We start from the raw sequence: 22,317 nt of genomic DNA, 5'->3' as shown, positions 1-22,317 counted from the left end.
AGAGGGAGGGAGGAAGGAAAACTAAGGGAAGGGAAGGAAAGAAAGGAGGCAGAAAAAGCCTCAACACCAAGAGTGGTAGTTAAGTCCAGGCTACCAGACAACAGGTGTTTGGATGTCACAATGCCTCGGTGAAGAGCAGAGGACACCTAACAGTGTGGGCCACACACCTCCAACAAGTGCTTCTGACGGAAGGAACCACACCTCACAACAGGGAATCTGTTCATGGGCTCAGAGGACAGATCGCTGATGAGTAAAGGCGTGTTTAATTCAATCTTAACGACATTTTAGAAAACGTGGTGAGGAGTATGAAAATACTAACCAATAAGCATGAGTACAAGTGTCTGCAGATGAATTATACTGATCTAGCCAGTGAACCAGGGCATCGTCCGAGACTACCTGTGAAAACAAGACAAATTCTATTGAACCAGAATTGTTTTAAACAAACTAATTGCCTAATCTGGTCCCTAAAGCCAATTTAAAGTCATCTCTACACAGAAAACCTGGCCCTGGCTACTGGCTGTATTTGAGAGCTACATGTCATGTTGTGCCATGGGGTTCCTCCTATGTAATGAAATTTTCAAATAGCTGGTTTAATTGTAACTGTTTCCAAGTGACAATGGCTAGGAGAATCATGGTATAAGGTAATACTAATACTAAAATAACTAGTATTAGTGTTAGGATAAGCATGGTCATTCACTAATTTTCTAGAAATCAACTCAAAGTACAAACATATCTTCATAATAAAACAAGAGTTGGTGGGAAGGAATTTGTGTTGCACATCTACCCTTTATTTTAAAAATTCTGACTCTTGTAGTCAGCACCAGAAGCTTCCTTTTCTGACAACACAAGCTATTTCAAATAACCATCTTACAAGTTTCTTAATGGTAGATAACATTAAGATTGGGGTATTAACAAAACTTGATAAAATTTTTTTCTGAAAACAATTTTCCAATAAACAAATAGGAAAAATTAAAACAATAATTTTATATATAACACAAACCTCTAAGTATTTACAAATAGCATAGTGTACAAGTAAAAAAATACCTTCTTATATTTCTTTTTCAGATCAGCATAAATTTCTAATTTTAGCTGTTTCCCAGTATTTGGTCTATAAACTAAGAAAAGCTTCTTTTTAGGATTCACTTCTTTAACTAAGATGGCAGTTTTCTTGTTGTTCCTTATCTATTAAAAAAAAAGGGAGAAAATATAAAGATTCGATACTGAGTATTTTAAGACATGCTTGTTTTTTTGGACCATCACAACAGCACATATAATCCTTCGAAACACAAGTACGAGAGCACGTAACTAAGAGAAAGAGCGAAAACCGACGAGTTACCTGAGCTTAACAAGTCTCACCAAAAGGAAGGCCATCAGACCTTAATTCTGAGGTCATGCTCAAGACATAGGCTGAGGGTCAAGATATTCTTTAGAAAATTGTTCTGAATAAGCTTTAAAGCACAAATGTCCAGGAAACAATTTTGCATGTTCTAGTCCATGTACCTGACAGCCTCCGAGATATGGGAGGTAAGAATCAAGGTAGTGGGCATGGAGGGTCTTCACAGGAAAATTCTTTTACCTCTACCAGATGTTTAAAATTTTTAATAAAATGTTGTAAAAAAAAGTTACTCTCCTGTAAGTTACAATGAAATATAACCTCCAAGACAATGATTTTGATTACCCACAGTCCTCCACATTCATCTAATCCGTCTGTGCTACCTACTTACCCCTATGGTTGCCATAAGGGTGAAATGAGATTTTATCACATGACAATGTAATCTGTAAATAGTAAAGCTATGATAAGGGAAAGCCAAAATGTTGAACAAAAAATACGTAAGTATGTATGTAGAAGTGGAAGAAAAGAATGCATTAGGCAAATGATGAAACGTACATATATTTAAATTTTTTTTTTTTTTTAAGCTGAGCCATCCTGCTACCTGTTGGCAGCTCAGCGGCTGCTCAGCTCGGGCTGGGAATCGAGCCGCTGTTGCTCAGAGCTCAAACTCTTGAGCGAGCTCTTAACCAACTGAGCCACTCGGCCAGCCCTTAAAAAATTTTTAAGTTGAACTCATGAGAGAAATCAGAGCAAAGAGTTATAAAAAGCCCCATTTAATTCAAGGAAAAGATTGGAAATTAATATATCTCCTTTAAAGAATGGTAAACAATTCCTAAGCAATAATCTCTAGAGAGAAACTGAAAGAAAAAGAAGTTTCAAAATAAAGACATTTTCCCAGCTCCTCTGCAAAATGAGTATAAGAAAAGACTTAATATGTTATTTTTCTCTTCATGGATATTAAAGAGCCTTTGTCTTTTCCTTGCTCAAATGATTTGAAACATTGTTTATGTAATTCTGCAAAGTCTATAAAAAGATGATGGTTATGGTGAAAATTACATTTTAAATTTTTTATCAGTTGATGTGAAACACTCAATAAACTTATACTGAGAGCACTGTGTTTCGAGCAAACAGTATGATCTGACTTGGCAGTGTCAGGTTAATTCACTATAATTTAAAATAACACTACAGAGGACATGGGTTTCCTAATGGAGTTAACATGTGAAACACACTGTCAAGTATGTCTGCTTATTGTTGTGTAGGTTCAAAGACAAACAGCTGCACTTTCTTAGAATAATGCCCCTTCTAGAGACATCAGCCCTCACGTCCACCACCTGATGGAAGTAACAAAGGACCAGTGTTACCACATCCTTTCTCAAGAAAGCTGGGGATCAACATTTCATCAAAATTGACCAATATTTAAATTCTGGCAATAATTTCAAATGAAAAGCAATAACCAATACCCTATGTGGACTAATCAAAATCTCATCTAAGGGAAAAATGTGAATAGAACCTTGTGAATTGTATCAATACCCTGGTTGTGATACCACACTATAGTTGTGTAAAATGTTACCATTGGGGAAACTTGTATACAAAAAGTTTCACTGTATTATTTCTTATAACCTCACGTGAACCTATAATTATCTCAGTAAGGTTTTGAAAAACAAAAAACAAACAAACAAAAAAAAAACTAGAAGCCAGATGCAGTTGGGGAGCTTTGCCCTTGGATTAGGGACTATGAAACCAGGCCTATGGGCCAAATCTGGCCTGAGTCTCCTAAACTGAAGAACAATGGGAGGGTGGGAAGGAGGGAGAGAGAAAAAAAAACACAAAGCAGAAACCACACGTGGCCTGCAAGACCTTAACCATTTCCTATCTGCCTCTTGATACCAAACATTTAGTGCTCCCGCCTTAGACAGCTTATTCATGGTCTCATCCTGCCTGCGGCCTCATCACATATGCTCTGCTTTATGCACCTACATCGTGAACCAGGTCTATATTTACAGTGGGTCATTCTATAAATATTTGCAAATAGAAAGCAAAACACACACACACACTGGAACATTATTCAGTCACAAAAAGGAATGAAGCGCTGACACCCACAGAACCTTGAAAACACTGTGCTAAGTAAAAGAAGCCAGACACAAAAGGACAAATATTTTGACTCTGCTTATATGAAGTCCCTAGATACGAAAATTCATAGAGACAGATAGATTAGGGGTTACCAGGGGCTAAGGGAAGGGGGAATGGGGAGTTACTGTTTAGTGGTTATAGTTTCTGTTTGGGATGATGAAAAAGTTTTGCAAATAGTGGTGATGTTTGAATATAATTAATGCCACTGAATTAATGATACACTTAAACATAGTTAAAATGGTAAATTTTGTTACTTTACCACAATTTAAAAAATTAACAGTGTGATATAGCAAAAATCATTTAATTATGCACTTAAGTGGGTGAATTGTGTGGTATATGCATTACACTCAATAAAGCTGTTACAGAAAAAAAATGGAGATAAAAAGAATTCAAAAGAAGATAACAAATATTAACAACAAGCAAAAATCCAGCATATGGATAAAAGGCGTCCTAGTAAAGGCAAAATTCAAGGAAATAGAACTAAAAACTTTGTAAATAAAAATAATTCAGAAAACTTTCTGAAATAAAAAGATGTGAAGCTACACATTGAAAAAGCATATCATCACATACCTGAGAATACTGACCAAGAATGACTAATGCCAGCATATACTCTAATAAAATCACCAAATTTTAAAAAGAGAGAACGCTTTGGACATATAGGCAAAATGAACAGTAAGAAAATTAGAGCACCATCAAATTTTTTTTTTTTTTTGTAGAGGGCAGTGTCACTGGCCCTCATATGTGGGATCCGAAACAGGGGCCTCTGGCATTCCAAGCCAGCTCTTAACCATCGCACCACTCGGCCGGCCCAAGCACCATCAAATTTTGACAGCGACTCTCTATCTCAGAAGAATAAGTAGTGGTATATTTAAGGTAAACTTAAGGAAAGAAAATGTGAACTAAAGATTTCATGTCTAGTAAATCAGTCTTTCAAGGACAGAGGCACAAATTTAGCAGCATACACGACTTCAGGGAGTAATGTTCCCATCAGCCCTTCCTGAGGGACCTACTAAAGGACGGGCTTCCGACAAACAAAATGACTACAGGGATATTAACCTAAGGACTAGTGAGTGAGTGGCGATCATTAAAAATAAGTGAATTGCCCAAAGAACTAAGGTTTAAAAAAGGTTAAAAGAAGAGCATACTACATAATTGCCATATGCTGACAATGCAGAACAAGTACAATTATTTTCTTTTAAGATGGGAGAATGGGGGAAGGATATGTAAAAAAAGTTAAATAAAAAAACTATTTTCAAGAATATTGGGTTGTGGGCCCGCCAAGTGGCGCGTTGGTTAAGAGCTGGGCTTGGGACGCCAGAGGGCCCCGGTTCGGATCCCACATATGAGGGCCAGTGACACTGCCCTCTACAGCTAAGATGCTGAACAACAGCTCAACCTGGAGCTGGGCTACCATGAGTCACCAGGTAGGCTGCAGCCCCTGCTGCAGTGGGTTGCCATGGGCTACCGTGTGTGACCAGCAGCCAGCGTGAGCGGCCAGCAGTCGCTGTGAGCGGCCATCCAGAAGCCGACGACTGATCTGCCTCACCAGGGAAGAGCGCAATGATGGTGTCAACTTGGGCCAGTGAAGCAACGTCCTCCACAACTAGACTGAAGAACAAAACGACAGCAACTTGTCTGTTCCCCTTCCCCCAATTCCCCAGTGCTGTTCCCATCTCCCAATTCCCCAATAAAAATCTTAAAAAAAAAAAAATATTCGGTTGTGATATTGATAATATTTTATCACCCATTGTGCCCCGGAGAATAAGGATTATTAGTGTAAAAGAAAAAAGATACAACTAAAAATCAGAGAAAAGGTGAGACAAAAATTCCATAGTCTTGAACAGGACAAATAAATATGAATTCAAGATACTATGCCATATATGAATGTATGTAAGTATGCGCGCGTGTGCATGCATATGTCTATATGTAAATGTGTCTGTACAAATAAACATACATACATTTCTCCCTCCTTAGCTCTGCCCACAAACAAACACTACACTAATAACTGAAAAATAAGTATTTAAGACGTAAAGCATTATTAGGAGTAAATAAGGTCACATTATGGAAAAAAAACGTTCAATTTACTGAGAACATGTAATAATTCAAAAATTGAATCTAATAACATCCATCAAATATTGTAAATGAAAATGTACGTAAATGGACAATTACAATGATAAATCATCAAAACAGAGAAAGCTAAATACAATTGGAAAATCAACACAAAGCAAACAGAATTACAATGCTGGTGATGAAAACACTTATCTGTACAATTAACATTTTCAAGGAAACAAGTCTTACTTGCAGTGACAAGTAAAAGCCATCGTCTGGTCCAGTCAGCTCAGCCCAAATCTTGGTAGCTTCCTCCCAGGACATTCCCCTCTCTACACTAATCTATAAAGGAAACAATAACATTGAAATTAAACTCTCTTCTGTAAGCGCCTATCACAAGTTGTCACACTTGAATGTCATGTTTTGCAGACTTACCGTGTATAACTCTACATGGCCAGAAGTTGAATATCCTGGAGTCAGAAACTTCTTAACATCACTTTTCCTCACTTTCTCATCTCCAGAACCAAGATCTTGAACAAGAAAAAGCCACATATAAATGTAAAAAGAGCATTTTATCAGGAATACACATGACATTGAAAACATTTTCCCACTTACCTAAGATTCCCATATCGTATCTTCCATTTTTTTTGGCATTTTGAACAACTGCAGTAAGTGTGTCTGCAAAATACTGAAACAATGCGTTCTGTTGATGCACCTCCATGCCCAAAATTCTGTTCAAGAATTTTCCTATGTTGTTATAGTCTGCAATGACAAGATAACATGAAAGACTTAATGCATTTAAATGGCAATTAAAAGTTAATTCATTTAAGCTTAGTTCAAATCTCAATTTCTCCTCTCATGTCTGTGGCCACAACTCTGGCACTATTCCCAGAACAGCTATAACTTAACCATTTCTACCTCCAGTAATTAGCACTACCATATTACATGCTCAAAAGATATTTGCCAAATGGAATTTTTGCATCTTCTTCAACTTCACTTACTGAAAGTAAGAACAGAATTTAACATATGATAGATAATGTTTGTTCTCCAACATTAAGTATTTTTAAATTTCATTAAATTTATTGGGGCGACACTGGTTAATAAAATTATATGTTTCAAGTGTACAATTCTAAATACATCATCTGTATACTACACTGTGTGTTCACACACCCAAAGTCAAATCTCCTTCCGCCACCATATACGTATTTGACCAGCGCTAAGTCTCAACTAGTAAAGTAAGTGCTCCAAGTCAGGGAAGCTCAGCTTAGGCGGCACAATTAAGACTAGACTTCCATGGAGCTTTGGAAGATAACCCATGTCTAAGCTCTAGCCCTGGCTTCAGTGTTTTTGAAATGCCTGACAGATGATTATATATGAAAACCCAAGTTGACAAAAGCATCAACCACAAAATGAACTTGAAGGATATGGCAGCAGCTAATGCACCATCACCTTTATCCAGAGTAAGAATTCCTGAGCGGTCTTCTACATTGATCAGGCCAACTCCTATCAGGCCTTGTCGAACATCTGTAAGAAAATAAATTTATAAAAACCCCATAGTCCAAATAACACCAACTGTTACCAGACTAATCAAACTAGATCAAGTTCTCGCATTAACACACAGCCTATGTATCTCCCATATAATTCCTGTTAGCTGAATTAAATGGAACCCACAGTCCCCACAGGTCCTTAGACACTCCAAACCCCTACAGTACTCAGCTCCCACACTGTATTCTATTATTTCATTAAGGTATCTTATCTTTCCAGCAGCAATCTTTGGCAGTGGAGATCAGTTGTCATCCACAGAATGTAAACAATTTTAACATGTAACAGAATACTACCTTAAATAATAATGTAAATAAGGATATAATCATGCTTCCTTCCCAAATGCTACTTATCAGTATCAACAAAGTGATGCAAAAAAACCAAGTATAACAGTCAACATGTTTTGAACTGTATTCCTAACAGGACAGTTTATGGAGCTTTTAAAAAATACTGATGTCCAGGCTGGAACCCAGACTTATAGAATAGGGGGTAAGAGAAAAGGGTCAATAGGAAGTGTGATGCTAATCCTATTTACACATTCATTTCATCAGCTAGCACTCTGCTATGTGCTCAAAATGGTTTAGAGTCTGTGGGTGACAACTGTAGTCTACTGCAAAAACTCCTCCTTTTGGGAACCCACCCTATGGGGGGTGGGAAATTACCTGTATAAAAGTATAGCTGTATAAATTAAAAAATGTTAGTGCTAGAGGTACTAACTTGTAAGGGATGTCTGTGATGTGTTAAGTGAGAAAAGTACGTTGCAGGTAATAGTAATGACATTTAAAAGAAAAGCTCTGTGTTTAGACGAATGTTGAGAAAAGATGTTGGAAGGACGCTCCTGTTCAGACTATCAACATCTCTGACCTCGAGGGGTGGGGATGAAAGGTAGAAGTTAAGGGGAGAGTATTGACTCTTCGTTATATACTTATTATTTTCATTACTTACAATGATTAAGTAACATAATTTTTAAAAATTAGAAATAAACTGGGGAGTCGTTTTTTACATTCCTTCCCAGAGAGATTGGGGGGAGGGAGGGTCGGAGAGAAAGAGGAGGAGAGAGGGAGAGAGAGCAAGTGAACAGGGCCAAGGCTGCGTTGTTTTTTTGTTTTGTTAAATGCCATCAGTGATTATCAGCACCCTAAACATTGGTTCAACTGGAAAGGACTTTCTGGTGAAAAATGCTAACTCTACATGATAATATTTCAAATATCTTACATCTATTTATTTTTCAAAATATTTTCAGTTTCCTGAGCTACTAAAATCACCTAGACTACTTACATTTATGGGGTAAAATCTACAGATTTGCAAGATAGGCCTAAGGATTTCTCTAACAATACCTAGAATTTTCTTTTTTTAATATGGAAATTTCCCAACACATACAAATGTAAAGAGAGTATTCTATAACCACACACATGTACTCGTCATCTAATTTTAACAACTGTTAACACATGGCCAATTCTGTTTTATCTCCACCCCCACCAACCTACACAGATTATTTCCTAGGTACTTTAACTTTTTTTAAATTAAATTTTAAGAGCTGTTTGGCACAGTGATTTTAAATTAATCTAACAAAATCATTTTCCTCTCTTAATCTAGTAATAACAAGTAACAAACTATGTCAAGAGCAAAAGCACTCCATTTCAATGAAATTTAATAAATCTACTGTTTATTTTAATTGGTCAATTTAGGTGTTAACCTTCAATTTCTAAACTTTATGCCACTTGTGTCCAAAGAAAATTGAAAACAACCACGCATATCAGAAGAGGTTTTAGTACCTCCTGGTCGGTACTCATTTTCCTTTATGATAGTTTTAAAAAGGTACCTTTGAAGAATTCTCCAGGATAGTCAGGAGGTGGTGACACCATCGGAGAATCCAGGTTTACAATGGATTTCATGACAATTTCTAAAGCATTTCTGCCATACTGTAATGAAAAAGAAAATTAACCAGTTTCAGCATTTGGAACCTCTTCAATCACATGACCAACTGAACACTATAAAAACTATTATTGTACCAAAGATTCAAAAACAGCAGGACTAAATTACCTTCATATTTTATACTGCACAGTGCTTGGTTCACACCTTTGCACAGCAGACATTCAATAAATAAATAACTTCCTTTACTTCTGGGAACTCACACTTGATTCATTCACAAGTATGTATCATATTCCTATTTTCCAATAGGAATGAGAAGATGATTATACTGCGCAGTTGATCACTAAAGATCTAACTGATATGTGAAATCCTGTCTTAAAGGAAACCATGATTTTACAGCAAAGCCATAAAAGGAATCACTTTCTTTTGTTCACTAGAGACAGTATCACAAGTTTTCAGAGATACTGAAATGTACCTTATTGTCAAAGTTGAACCTGCTTAGATCTCTAGATTCTGTTGCTCTTCTGTCACCATGTGTGAGTGCCCCCTAGTAAAACATAAAATTTCCAATCAAGGACCAGAGACAGGTAACATACACCACCTTTTACACACGTCTGTACAACTCAAACGCTTACCAAACTCTCAAGTCTCTTAGCAACAATAGATGCAAATCTTTGTTCTCCTGCCAATTCAGAAATCAGAAAGACATACTCGGGAGCAGTAACTTGGTTTGACCTGTGAGTTCGTCCTGTAACGACACTGAATGTAATCAGACTGTGTTCACTACATACAGAGTGTTCTGCGATCTATTCCTAGCATTTAACACTCAGCTGGTAACCAGAAATACTGAAACAAGAGGAAAACCTAAAGAATGTAACAGTTATCATAACCCCCCAAAAGGTACAAAACCAAAACACTGACTTAAACGACATCCACATTCAGAACAATACCCCCTTACAAGGGGACAGAAGCCATAAACTGTTAAATTATAATAAACATGTTATCACTGCCACCCCAGTTTGCTAAACTATTTACAATGTTGCTGACGCACAGCTGCTCTGGATTCTCCCCAAATTGTTGTTTTTTTAGAATCATCAGGTTACAGGGACATGAAGATGGAAGGGAAGGGAGGTGCCATGTGCTCTCAGTGAAGCTACTGAGAGTTGGAAAGGACGAGAAGCGACAGGTGCTCTGACACGGACCATGTACGTCCTAAAGGTCTATAATGAAGATACTTCTCAGGGGCCCTATGCTTGGACAGCATGCCACAATCCCCCGGAAATCCCACTGCACAGCTTTTACGGCTTTCAAAACAGGTGTGAACTCATGACGTACTCTCTACTTTAAAGGTATATGCAATACACAAACACCTCCCAAATCTACATGTGTTGAGTTTTCCAATGTCTGAGGTTAAATATAGAGTTCGATGTGCACACACTTCCCCAATGATTCTTGGCTATCTATTAGGTGAAAGTCAATGTAGAAACTTACCAAATTGTTGAATCGCTCTATCAGCACTCCAGGGTAGTTCCAACGTCATATGAACTCGTCGCCTTTGATTTTTAGCTCTCCGATCTGCTTGTAATGAAATACCTGAGCTGGCAGCTTCTGAGATGATAGCAATATTCTGCGTAAAATGTAACGGGAAAAAAATATCATCTTTGCATAAACAGAAGCAGGAAGAAACCTAAATAAAGTGCAGGCTACTGGTGGTCCACCAATACCTATTCTCCTCCTCTTCCTAAATTACAGAACCCCCAATTTTAGCTGGGTACATGGCTGCCCAGAATCAAGATTACATTTCCCAGTTTCCCTTGCAGCTAAGGGTGGGCGCACTCCAGCTAGTAGGCTGTAGGTTACATGAACAGCATCCAGGAAAAGTCCTTAGAAGTTGCAAGCATGCCCTTCTCTTTTCTCCTCTGCTGGCTGAAATGTAGAGTGTAATGGATGAATCTGAAACAGCTGTCTTATATGGAGGTAACCTGGAAATGGAAGCCCACATATTAAAGGAACAGACAGAAGAGGCCTATTCTTCAAGGGGCCGTACCAGCCCTGGTCTACCTACTCATGGGACAAATGTACACGGGACATGTCTACATGGGAAAATGAACTTTTACCTTGTTCAAGTCAATGATTCCAGATCATCTGTTACTTAACGGCCAAAACTAATTCCAGCTAATACAACTCCTAATGCATATGGGCCTAAATTCATGAAACAAGTACATAAAATAACTAATACTACCTCTACCTATAATCTTTAGAATATGTAACATGAACTTTTAACTATATTTAAACACCACTGTGACAGCAATAACTATCACCTATTTTCTAATTGCAAAGCAGAAAAAGTCATTGTAATGTAATGCAAAACGTGGATAAAGAGGTGAGATTTTATTCCATCCCTTTTAGATTAACACATGAGTTTGAGTGGTGCTACCTATTTTTTAGCAATCTCATCAGCAAATACTTATAGCCAATTCCCACTAGATGGAGGAAAAACTGATCCGAAAATCTTAAAACTGACCCAGTTTATTTAACAGCGAGAGCCTACAGAAAGCAACAGCCTCTGGAGGCAACCAAGTCCTCTCCAGTGGTCAAGTGTGCAAGCTCAATCCACAGGTCCTTCAGAGTGAATTATCCTAATATGGCACAGCAAAACCAAAGGATGCTACTAATCTGGGCACACTTATTTTTAGATTCAAAACTGGACTGACACTCGAGTGCAGCATCAGATGCGATGCCACTAAGGGGACTTGAGAGAACACAGTATTTTTATATTCTGACTAAAGATTTCAAAAGCCTCCAAAGTTATCAAGAGCCACATCTAATTCTGTGGACAACACAAAACACTTATTACATTCAATTTATGACAAAATGAAAATGTGCAAAATGTTCAGGGATTATGTGCAATTACTAAAAAATATAGAGTAACAACATTCAACAGGCACACTTTATATTAAAAGAAAAGAAAAAAAAACAACCTGAGGGTAAACAGGATCAAATATATGGTGATGGAAGGAGAACTGACTCTGGGTGGTGAACACACAATGTGATATATAGAGGCTGTATTACAGAATTGTACACCTGAAACCTATGTAACTTTACTAACCATTGTCGCCCCAATAAATTTTAATAAAAACAAAACAAAAATAACCTTCTGAATATTCATCTAAACGTCTAAATATATGGACAATATTTTCGTCATTGAAAAGCATCCCAGAAAAATATACCTTATCTCCATCCATAAATCTTTGCTTTTCTGTGATATTTAGTATCTCCACAGGAACATCAAGTTCAGATCTTGACTCGTAAGATATGCTTCCATCATCGTTGCTTACAACCCTCCCCTTGCGGCCAGTCATCTGCAAAGCCAAAGAGTGTCACTTACAATTAAGGTACCTGACCCAGGTACTCGGGACTCCATTAGAGAGACCTGGTGTGAGATGGAAGGAAGGCTGCCTGACAGGTACAGTAATAGAGATCAGTGTCTTAGGGCAGACACTCAGATATGAGAGGCAGGAACTCACTGGCTCTTAGAAGAGAACCAGAGCCGAACAAGAGTTCTAAGACCTCAGACCGAAGACAGGAAATTAGATTACTATGCGATGATACCCAAAATACCACTTATTCTACAGGATTTTAAAAGTGGCAAAAAAATTACCAAGAAGAGACACAGCCCTGATCAAGTCATACTTACCTCAGCAACGTTCTCAGGGCCGCCAAGTTCATCAATAAGTTCATCCAGGGTGTTAGGAGGGAGGTCTTCAGCTAATTTTTCTAGTTTATCAAGTAGGTCTTTCTTCATCTGCTGGGCCCTTTCCACAGCATCCTGACTTGTTATAAGGCTATTGTTACTGTTGGTGTTACTGTTAGCTAGATAAAGTACATGTATTAAAAATCAGTACACTGTTTAAATATTGGTTTTGTTCAAAAGCACATTTCACAGACAAAGCAAGCTTTCACATGGATACCTGGTGCACTGTTAGGAGCAGGCGAAATAACTGGTGTAGATGAAAAACTAGGTCGTTTCGATCCAAGACCTGATGCTAATAAGGCACTTTGAATAGAATCTGGATCTATACTTTTCTTTCTTTTTTTATCTTTGTTTTTCTTGTGGTCTTTTCTGATTAACCAGGGATCTGAAAAGTTAAGGTAAGGTAAGTGTCAAATAATTTCTCAGAACACATCAAGAATCTTCAAAAAACAAACCCTGAAAATTTTTTTTTTGTATTAAGTGAAAACTTGCAAATGATATCAACTACAATGGTCCAGTACATCCATACACCACGAGGTGTAATTCCATGGTTTGAGGTTAAAAATAACTGCACAAAATTGAGGTCATTGTCTCACATAAATGAGCTAAACCTCCGGATGACAGACAAGCTTGGTGCTCTCCACCAACCAAAGATTAGAATCTGTATCATTTGTACTTCACAGGGGAAAAAAGGGTTTTAATACAATACCCCATTTAAAACACAGAAAAATAACTATCCTTTAGGGTACAGTTAACATAATGATGAACTCACCATCTTCATCATCTTCACTAGACTCGTCTCTAAATGGGTTGAAGTCATCATCATCCCCAGAACTCATGTTTTTAGAGCTCTCATAGTCACTTTCTTCATTGTCAGAGGCATCAGATTCGCTTCCACTGTCATCAGAACTGCTACCAGTAAGGCCACCTACTTTTCGTGCTTTTTTGGCTTCTCGATTTATTTCTTCACCTATCCTCAAACCCCAAACAAGAGAGTCAGCCCAAACACACAGTTCTAAAAAGCCAGGAAATTACATTTAGTTCATGAGTTAATTAATTCAAATGAGAACTGTAGGAGAAAAGCGTTTTACTAAGTATAAAAGAACAAATAAAATTTATGGGCAAAGGATCTGGATAGAAAAAAAAAAACAACAAGAATAAAATTCACATAAGAAATCAGGTTATGTTCAATTATTCTTAAGAAGAAATTAGATAGAAAAGTACAAACTCAAGACTGCCTCCAAGCACACAAGTTTCAAAATAAACTCAGGACAACACAGACAAAACAGAATCTCTGGCATTGTCACAATTTAATTGTGTATCAGGTTGGGATGAGGCCTAATAATTACAGTTTTATAGAATACTTAAAAATAAAATACTTAAAAACATACTTCACAGAATATAGCTGACCTTAAACAATACTGGTTTGAACTGTACTGGTCCATTTATATATGATTTTTTTTTTTTTTTTTTTAAGCGGGCCCATCCCGGCAACTGTTGGCTGCTCAGCTCGGGCTGGGCATCGAACTGCTGTTGCTCAGAGCTCAAACTCTTGAGCAAGCTCTTAACCAACTGAGCCACTCGGCCGGCCCCTGAATTTTTTTGATTAAATACTGCAAGTGTATTTTTTCTTCCTTAAGACTTTAACGTTTCTTCTCTATCTTAGTTTAATACAATATATAACACATATAACATACAATATATGTGTTAATTGACATTTATGTTATAGGTAAAGCTTCTGGTCAACAGTAGGCTATGAGTAGTTAACTTCTGAGGGAGTCAAAAGTTACACACAGATTTCTGACTGCATGGGGGTTTGGTGCTCCTAAGCCCGTTGTTCAATGGTCAACTGTACTTAAAAAAAAAAAAAAAAAAAAGGCAGTCTATAAAATTTCAGTTTTAAAAACCAAACAAGATACTGATCTGAATGATCTTAGTGAATATTCAGAAGAGATATCTGGAACAAAGCGATCAAACTAAGAAGAACATTAAAAAGCCCACATATTTAAGATGCCACCGACGCTAAGACGCAGCATTAACGTCCGTGTCACGAACAAAAAATACTGCCAATTATACATAACTGCCAACCCATTTTCAGGCACATTAAAAATATACAAGAAAGCATTTCTTAGAACGAATGAAATCGGGTTACAGCATCATGGTCCTCCAATGTAATAGGTTATTATCACCATTTTAGAGAAAGAGGCTGAAAAAGTAAATTCTGAACGTCAAACAGCTTAGTGAGCTCCTAGACACAAGCTCAAGTTTGCATTGTTGTAAAATGGCTAACAACACACCCACGAGCTGTGTGAACCTGGGAATACTCCCTAGCCTCTTCATCTTTCTGTGCCTTAGTCTCTTCTGTCTATAAAACTGAAAACCTAGGACCTACTCACACGGATCCCTTGTGTGGCCAGTGCTGAACACGGCATCTAGCACCAGTCATGTGGTTCAAGCCCTAATTTAAAACAGGGGGTTACTTGTACATTCAAAACTACATGAGCCAACAGTGAAAATATGCACGCACTTGCCAATTTAAGGAAGGCTGTTAATTCCCCAAATAGATCTGCCTCCAAATGCTCAAATTTATACTGCTTTCAATGCCATTTAAAAAAAAAACAAAACCCACCTTTCCGCTTCTTTACTTTATTTTCTTTACAAGGGCTATCTCTTGGTGAACTGTTGTTACTTGGAGCTGTCAAATCGATTCCCAGCAAACTATAAAGTTTTTTCCTGTCTGGAGCAGGGAAGTGTTTTTCAATGAGTGATTGCAACACTCCTCTGTTTGCAGGAGAGAGAAAAAGTGACAGTGAGTTCAATTTGCAAAGTAACTTATTATATATAAAGTCTTACTGAATATACTTCTTAAAAATGAACATACTTTGTTTAATCTTAGAAAACATGGATAATCAAGTTCAAATGAGTTTTAATAGTCTATGCCAAGGCTGTCCAATTGCAATATAATATTAGCAAGCCAAGCCAAATATGCAATTTTTACATTTTCCAGTAGTTACATTAAAAGTAAAAAAAAAACTGGTGAGACTAACTTTAATAATATACTTAATTTAACTCATGATATCACTTCCAACATATAATCAGTGCACTGTTTTACATTATTTTTTCTTAAGTCTTTGAAACCAGGTGTATATTTTATACTTACAGCACATCTTAATTTGGACTAGCCATTTCACCTGCTCAAAGCTACATGTGAACTAGTGGCTATTATTTTAAACAGGGTCGTACTGGGCACACAAGCACAAAAAAAAGTACAGATTAGCAGAGGAATCTTTTGCTTTTAAAAGCCATTTTTATTTATTTCCATTTGAAAAAGAGCCAATTGAATGTATCCCCTAAGGCAAAAGATAGTATGGTGACAAAGGTTATTTTGCTAATTTTACTACCCAAGTTAGAATTGGCAGGTTAGGCAAAAAACTGAAAATCAATGCCTAAAACATTTTTTAAAACTCTTTTTGAATATCTCATGATTATTTGCAAGTATTAGAGCTTAACTAATTTGGGGCAAACTACACTTCTTGCTTACTCATATATGTATTTATTAAAACTGTCATTTCTAATACACAAAGGCAAAATGAAAACTGAAACAAACCAAACTGTCACAGATTTCCAAGATGTATGAGACAGACAAAAATCAAGTGATTTTGTTAGCCCAAACACTGGACATAATACTGTCAAAATGCTTAACGTTTTAACATTTGTTTTTTCCCCCCAACAGATACTGTTATAGATACACAAAGAATGGAAAAACTAAGATCATAAAAACTTTAAAAGATGGTATGGGTGAATCAAAACTTTTGCCTCCAGGAAATGCCAACATGTAAATTAATCTAAGTAAAAACTCAAAACCAAAAACATTACTTGGCAGTTGAAACAAAATCATTCAATTCTCCCCCGCCTTCTTCCAAGGCTTCTAAGGTTCTGGCTTCTCCTGTAGACTGCAGACCAATCACAACACACTGGAGAAGAAAAAAAAATGTATGACTTAGAAATCAAAATATGCATGTGATTTAAGACATATTTTAAATGTTTAGTAAAATACATATTTCAAACAAGAATGACCCATTATTGTACATGTGTGCTCATTTATTTATTCTACATATATTTGAGACATGCTACATGTAAAAAACTTGGCTAGGAAATAGGGTTACAACGGTGGATACGATTGAAGCCCCTGCCCCAGTTCTTTGTGCTTTAAGTAGATATATTTTCACCAAAAAGAAAAAACATTTAAGGCAATATATAGCCACATGTTATCAGTGGTTATATCTATGGATGGCCAAATTATAGGTATGTTTATTTCTTCACACTTTTTTGAGCTACCTAAATTCTTTATAACCAGGCACTGTTTTGATCATTTAAAAAAATGTATTCTTTAAAAATCTTAACTACATTAATACTATTACAACTGTCCTTTAAAAAGAGCAGGCTTAGAAAACCTCAACACCCAAAAGACTTAAAACAAAAAAAAAACATAACCAAAGAATGAATCTTTTAATGTGTCGTCCAACTTACTTTTCCATTCTTGATTTCTTCTCGAGCTAGCTGCACAACCCTTTTAACTTTGGATGCTATGCACAAGTATTTGAAAAATCTCTGGTGAGCAGACCAGAACTGACCCCACATGGATTTCTTCATTCGCTGCTCAGCGTCAATCAGATCCGCAGCTTGCTGAAATCGCTCCCTGGCAATGACCCACTGAAGATACACAATCAACATTTTAGGTATTTCATCTCTGAGTGTAAGTTATCTTTAAGTGACTAATTCAATCAAAATAATGTTAAGGGAAAGACCATTTAACGTTAGTTTAGTGAAGCATACTCACTAACTTGGGACTCTCTAAGCATGTTTTTAGGATGCTTACATAGAGCTGTCCCCAAATTCTTATCAGCTAATGCGGTCATTTTAGGGAATAGTTACACTGTGATTTTAAAAACTATGCAACTGAAATAAATGGCTATTTTAAAAAATAAATTATCAAAGACGAGGCTTGGAAAATTAGGAAAACAAGGACCTGGCGATTTAGCTGTTGTTTTATAGCAGAAATATATTCCTGTGGGCTGACCCACATTACAATGAACAAAACTGACTAACAGGAACGTTATCAGGTACATTAAAAATACTAGGAATTAAAGAAATCACTCTCACCAGCTTGACTGCTTTGTTATACATTTTGACATAGCTTTGAGAAAGAAGAACTTCCTCGATTTTGAAGGTCACTCCAGTAAAGCTCAGCTGTCGAGCAATGTACATTCCTCTAAGCTTCATATCCATAGCAACTATTTCCATGGCACCAACACCTCTGAGTAAAATTAAAACACACAGTAACTATCATTAAATATAGAAGGGCGTTAACATACGTGAAAGAGGTTTTAGCAGTAACATCTTTAGACTGCTGAGAACAAACACTGCACACTGTAGATCGCATTACCTCCGCTCTACTGCTTGAATAAAGTCACTGAATTCTCGAAATGGGGTTCCCTCGCCCCATATTCCAAGACGGTTCATATAGGCCATGTTTCGTGGTTCAGAAGCACCTAAAAAACCCCAAAATAATATATATTATAGCTGAAAAATAACCTATACCTTTTAAATATGTATCTTTTAAATAAATAAGTACTCACCAGTGGCACTAGCATAAACAACTCTGGCTTTTGGCAATTTGTTCTGAAGCTCTAAAACTGCTAAGCCTGTCTTGGTTGGCTTTGAAGAACCAACAGGACATAAGTTTTTTGCTTTATGACATTCATCAAACACTATCTGTAAGGAATGAATTAAGGAACACATCACATCAGCAGTATGTGCCTCCAATCTTTCAGGAAGTTAACTTTTATTTCCCAGAGGCCTTGGGAAACATCCAAGATTTCTGGGGTTGTGGCCCTGGGGTAAAATTCAAGATTATTAGGGTTTGAAAGGATGCTGTTGATAACAAGCCCTGGGCATTACGTGTTTTAATAACACCCACACAGTTATCGTCCAGCTTTATCAAACCTCAACATTCTTCCATTTTGCTTCAGATTGTTTCCTTTTTTTATTAAGATTACCAACATAAACGAAGCCATCTATGTGCCTCTCTTTGATTTCACTCCCTCTCTCTCAAGTCTCAGAGGCACCGACTGAATTTGGAATTTATCTTAAACATATTTTTTTATTTTTTATTTTTTATTGGGGAACAGCCATGGTCATTGGTTACACATTGTTTTCATGCTACAATGGCACAGTTGACTCTTCTAAGGAGCGCGCAGTTCACAGTGGCACATGCGGGGATCGAACCAGCAACCTTGGTGTTATCAGCACCACGCTCTAACCAACTGAGCTAACTGAGCCAAACATATTTAATTCTTAATTAATGGAGGAAAGGATTCACTGAAGCAAGAACTGTCCACCACAGAGACAATTTTGGCAAACTCTGTAAGTAGAAGCATGACTGGTAACCAAATTAATCAGCATTTCAAATACTGATGCTTCTCATGCTGGATATGTAAAGGTATGCAGTGAGCAAGCAAGTCTGGAAATCACTAGGTTAACAGCTTTTCCCCCTTAGTCTCCTCAGGTACTTTTCTATGTACATGTGCAAATGTGAATCCCCAAGAGGGAAGTATCATATTTGGCATTTCCCACACCTATTAACATTGTGCTAAACCAGTAACTTAAGTACTGGCCTCCTACAGACAGCTACAAAATAGAATCAACTTTCTGACCCTCTTGGCCTCTATGTAATCATTAATGCTGTCATCCCAGCAATCTGTTTACTTAATCTCAAGATTCCTGTTCTCCAAATGTTTAGCCTTATATTAACTTTTGTGACATTAGAAATATGGAAACATTTGTTGCAAAGGATACCACTCCATCGAAGTCATCACCACACCAATGCAGAAGCTGTTTTAACCGAGTTTTATATTTACCGCCAGACTGACTTTCACCAATAAGGGAAGAATAGGTGGCAAAAATAACACCCTTTTTCACGCTCCCATTATGTTTGGAAGAAATTTTTCCATACTTAAACTAAAAAAGAACAGAAAAGAATTTAGTAAATGTATTTTTCTCTCTGAAACATTTATCCCACCCAAATGTCTACAGCAGGAAACTGGTGGTCCCTGGTGAGCTTCAGGGAAGTCAAGAACCTCCTAAGATAATACACAGAAGTTCTTGTACATATGTGGATACATACACACAAGGCACGCGCCTGCGTATGTATACGTACAACTTTATAGTACAAGGATCCAGTTTTCTTTTTCTTTCTTTTTTTTTAGCTGAGTCATCCTGCCACCTGTTGGCAGCTCAGCGGCTGCTCAGCTCGTGCCGGGACTCAAACCACTGTTGCTCAGAGCTCGCACTCTTGAGCGAGCTCTTAACCAACTTAGCCACTCGGCTGGCCCGATCCAGTTTTCAAAGTCTCAAAAAAGTCTATCACCAAAAAAGACTCCAAACCAAACTCCCCTACAAAAATCACAATATTCATATTCTACAAATATTTACTGTGCATTTACTATGTTCAAAGCACTGTAAGTTCTGAGGGAAATATAAGAATTATGATTAGTAATTGACATGTCCTTCCACAATTACAATGATTCAAAAATGAGAACTATTCTAGATGCCAGCTACATGTGTTCTTTTTTGAACATTCTTGTTTTGAGTCATTCAAGCTGTAGTACTTTACCCACCAAACCAATCCAAAAAACAGCGTTGGTGCACAAGGGTCCCACTGAACAACTTAGGAATCACGCGCAAAGTAGATTTGCATCTACTTATTTTCAAAGGGCTAGAGGGGAGCACTTGCAGGAACTAGGTCTATCTATGCCATCTTGTAACTCCAGCAATTGGTGCATAGTTGGACAATAAAGATTTGTTAAAAATGTACATTAAGATTGTAATCACATTAAACTGTGCTTTAGATACCAAGGCACACTGTCTTCTACTTGACAGATTTGTCTTACCACGAACACAGGTACAGGCATGGAAGTCCACTGAATGTACAAGTATCTGAACCAGTCTCCAAACCACAATTCTCGATATGCCGCGATGGGCACACCACCTGTCCACACAACTTGACTACGCTGCACCCTTATACTCACAGTTACATGAGTTTCACCCATATAAAGTTACTTCAGAAATGAAGACAAAAATAACACTGAAGACTAAGAGAATAAACTCCATAAAAACAGAGACAAAGCCTATTTTTTATGTCACTACATAAGCCTTGTCAGAGTATGACACATAGTAATCCACAAGTCAACAGTGGCTAGCACTCACTAGGCTTTCTGTGAAAAACTCACCCAACCCTTAGAAAAACCCTACGAAGTACAAACTTATTCCCATTTCATATGAGTCAATATTTATTGAATGACGAATTGAATAGAAATCTTTCATACCTTATTTAATGAATGGACCAAAATGTTTTTTGCTCCAATATCCCTCAAATCTCTTTCAGCATCATACTTTAAATCATTTGAAACACTGAACCTGCCACACACACAAAAAAAAGAAAAACACGAATTAATTGCAAATCCCATCATTCTGGCAGTATTCAGGAATAAATAAAACTAAGACTTGACACTTCAAAAAAAAAGACACCTACTCATTGAAACCCATCCCCACATACTGAAGCGATTATTCACATATGAAAGCTTCCGCAGCCAGTCTTTAGCACTTACCACAACGCTCTTTTTCTACTCAACAAATAATTTTCATAGATGATTCCTGCTATCGTCCTTCCTTTTCCTACACCAGCACCGTCACCTATTAAGAAGCCAGCACGATCTCCATTAGGTAGGAATGTTTCATGTTGCTGAAAAAAAAAAGCTGGTAATTAATCTACTCCTTTCGATATTTTAGGGATCAGTCTTTCATATATTGTTTTAGGATTATGCTATCATGATCTATGCTTCTATAAACGGTATAGTTTGGCTTAGTTTGAATACTTTTATATTTATTATATATCCCACATGGACCAGGTGACTAAAATCAAATTGAGGAGCATTCTTCCATGCCCCTTTCAATATTTGCACAACCAAACACACAATTTTACATTACACATAAATACGGGGCATGGTTGGCTGTTTGGCCATTACTTATTTTACAAAGATAGAGTATGACAAAAATCTTTTGAAAACTGGCATAACTCTAACATTGTTTTAAAGCTGGTACAACACCAGAACAGTCATGCCACAGCTTATTTAATCACCCCTAAGGGTGTGGGCTTTCAACTCTTTTCTAGCTTTCAGCCACTGGGGGCGAAAAGATGTAACAAACAGCCAATATACATATACATAAACACACATACATATATACACACATCTATGTGTATGTATTATATATGTATATATATGTGTGTGTTCTAATCTAATAGTTCTATGGGACAGACCCCAAGTAATGGAATTGTTAGGTCAAAGGATATGCGTGTTTTAATATCTATGCCCAGTGAATTCTAAAAGGTTACAACATTTGTCATTTCCACTAGCAATGCACTACCCATATCCATGCTACTACCCCCGTTTAATTTTCTAACTCATAAAACTTCTATAAAAATCACAATGACAAGTTTTCATGCAGGGAAATTTACCTGTGGACTAAAACCACTATATTATATGGACTAAGATTAAAAGATAAATGTGGGGCCGGC

The 22,317-nt window shown here is 37.1% G+C and overlaps 1 protein-coding gene across 3 annotated transcripts in view; it reads right to left on the bottom strand.

Annotated features, from left to right (window-relative positions):
• The window catches only part of SBNO1 (strawberry notch homolog 1), a 53,329-nt gene that overhangs the window by 4,046 nt on the left and 26,966 nt on the right, over window positions 1-22,317 (bottom strand). For all 3 annotated transcript variants that reach the window (XM_019648961.1, XM_019648962.1, XM_019648963.1), the window contains 23 exons: window positions 21,350-21,483; window positions 21,068-21,158; window positions 19,539-19,700; window positions 18,320-18,455; window positions 18,127-18,232; window positions 17,844-17,997; window positions 17,211-17,393; window positions 16,557-16,654; window positions 15,310-15,461; window positions 13,453-13,650; window positions 12,898-13,065; window positions 12,624-12,799; window positions 12,157-12,288; window positions 10,418-10,553; window positions 9,562-9,674; window positions 9,402-9,473; window positions 8,877-8,976; window positions 6,962-7,036; window positions 6,128-6,274; window positions 5,948-6,042; window positions 5,762-5,854; window positions 1,045-1,182; window positions 320-396 (listed from right to left, as the gene is read on the bottom strand). In XM_019648961.1, the coding sequence (XP_019504506.1) occupies window positions 320-396; window positions 1,045-1,182; window positions 5,762-5,854; window positions 5,948-6,042; window positions 6,128-6,274; window positions 6,962-7,036; window positions 8,877-8,976; window positions 9,402-9,473; window positions 9,562-9,674; window positions 10,418-10,553; window positions 12,157-12,288; window positions 12,624-12,799; window positions 12,898-13,065; window positions 13,453-13,650; window positions 15,310-15,461; window positions 16,557-16,654; window positions 17,211-17,393; window positions 17,844-17,997; window positions 18,127-18,232; window positions 18,320-18,455; window positions 19,539-19,700; window positions 21,068-21,158; window positions 21,350-21,483 (2,936 nt within the window). The remainder of the gene's footprint in view (window positions 1-319; window positions 397-1,044; window positions 1,183-5,761; window positions 5,855-5,947; window positions 6,043-6,127; window positions 6,275-6,961; window positions 7,037-8,876; window positions 8,977-9,401; window positions 9,474-9,561; window positions 9,675-10,417; window positions 10,554-12,156; window positions 12,289-12,623; window positions 12,800-12,897; window positions 13,066-13,452; window positions 13,651-15,309; window positions 15,462-16,556; window positions 16,655-17,210; window positions 17,394-17,843; window positions 17,998-18,126; window positions 18,233-18,319; window positions 18,456-19,538; window positions 19,701-21,067; window positions 21,159-21,349; window positions 21,484-22,317) is intronic.

This window comes from Hipposideros armiger, unplaced genomic scaffold, assembly GCF_001890085.2.
Source record: "Hipposideros armiger isolate ML-2016 unplaced genomic scaffold, ASM189008v1 scaffold_128, whole genome shotgun sequence".
Classification (NCBI taxonomy): Eukaryota; Metazoa; Chordata; class Mammalia; order Chiroptera; family Hipposideridae; genus Hipposideros; species Hipposideros armiger.
Note: the sequence above shows the minus strand (reverse complement) of the source record. Positions and strands in the feature narration are given on the sequence as shown.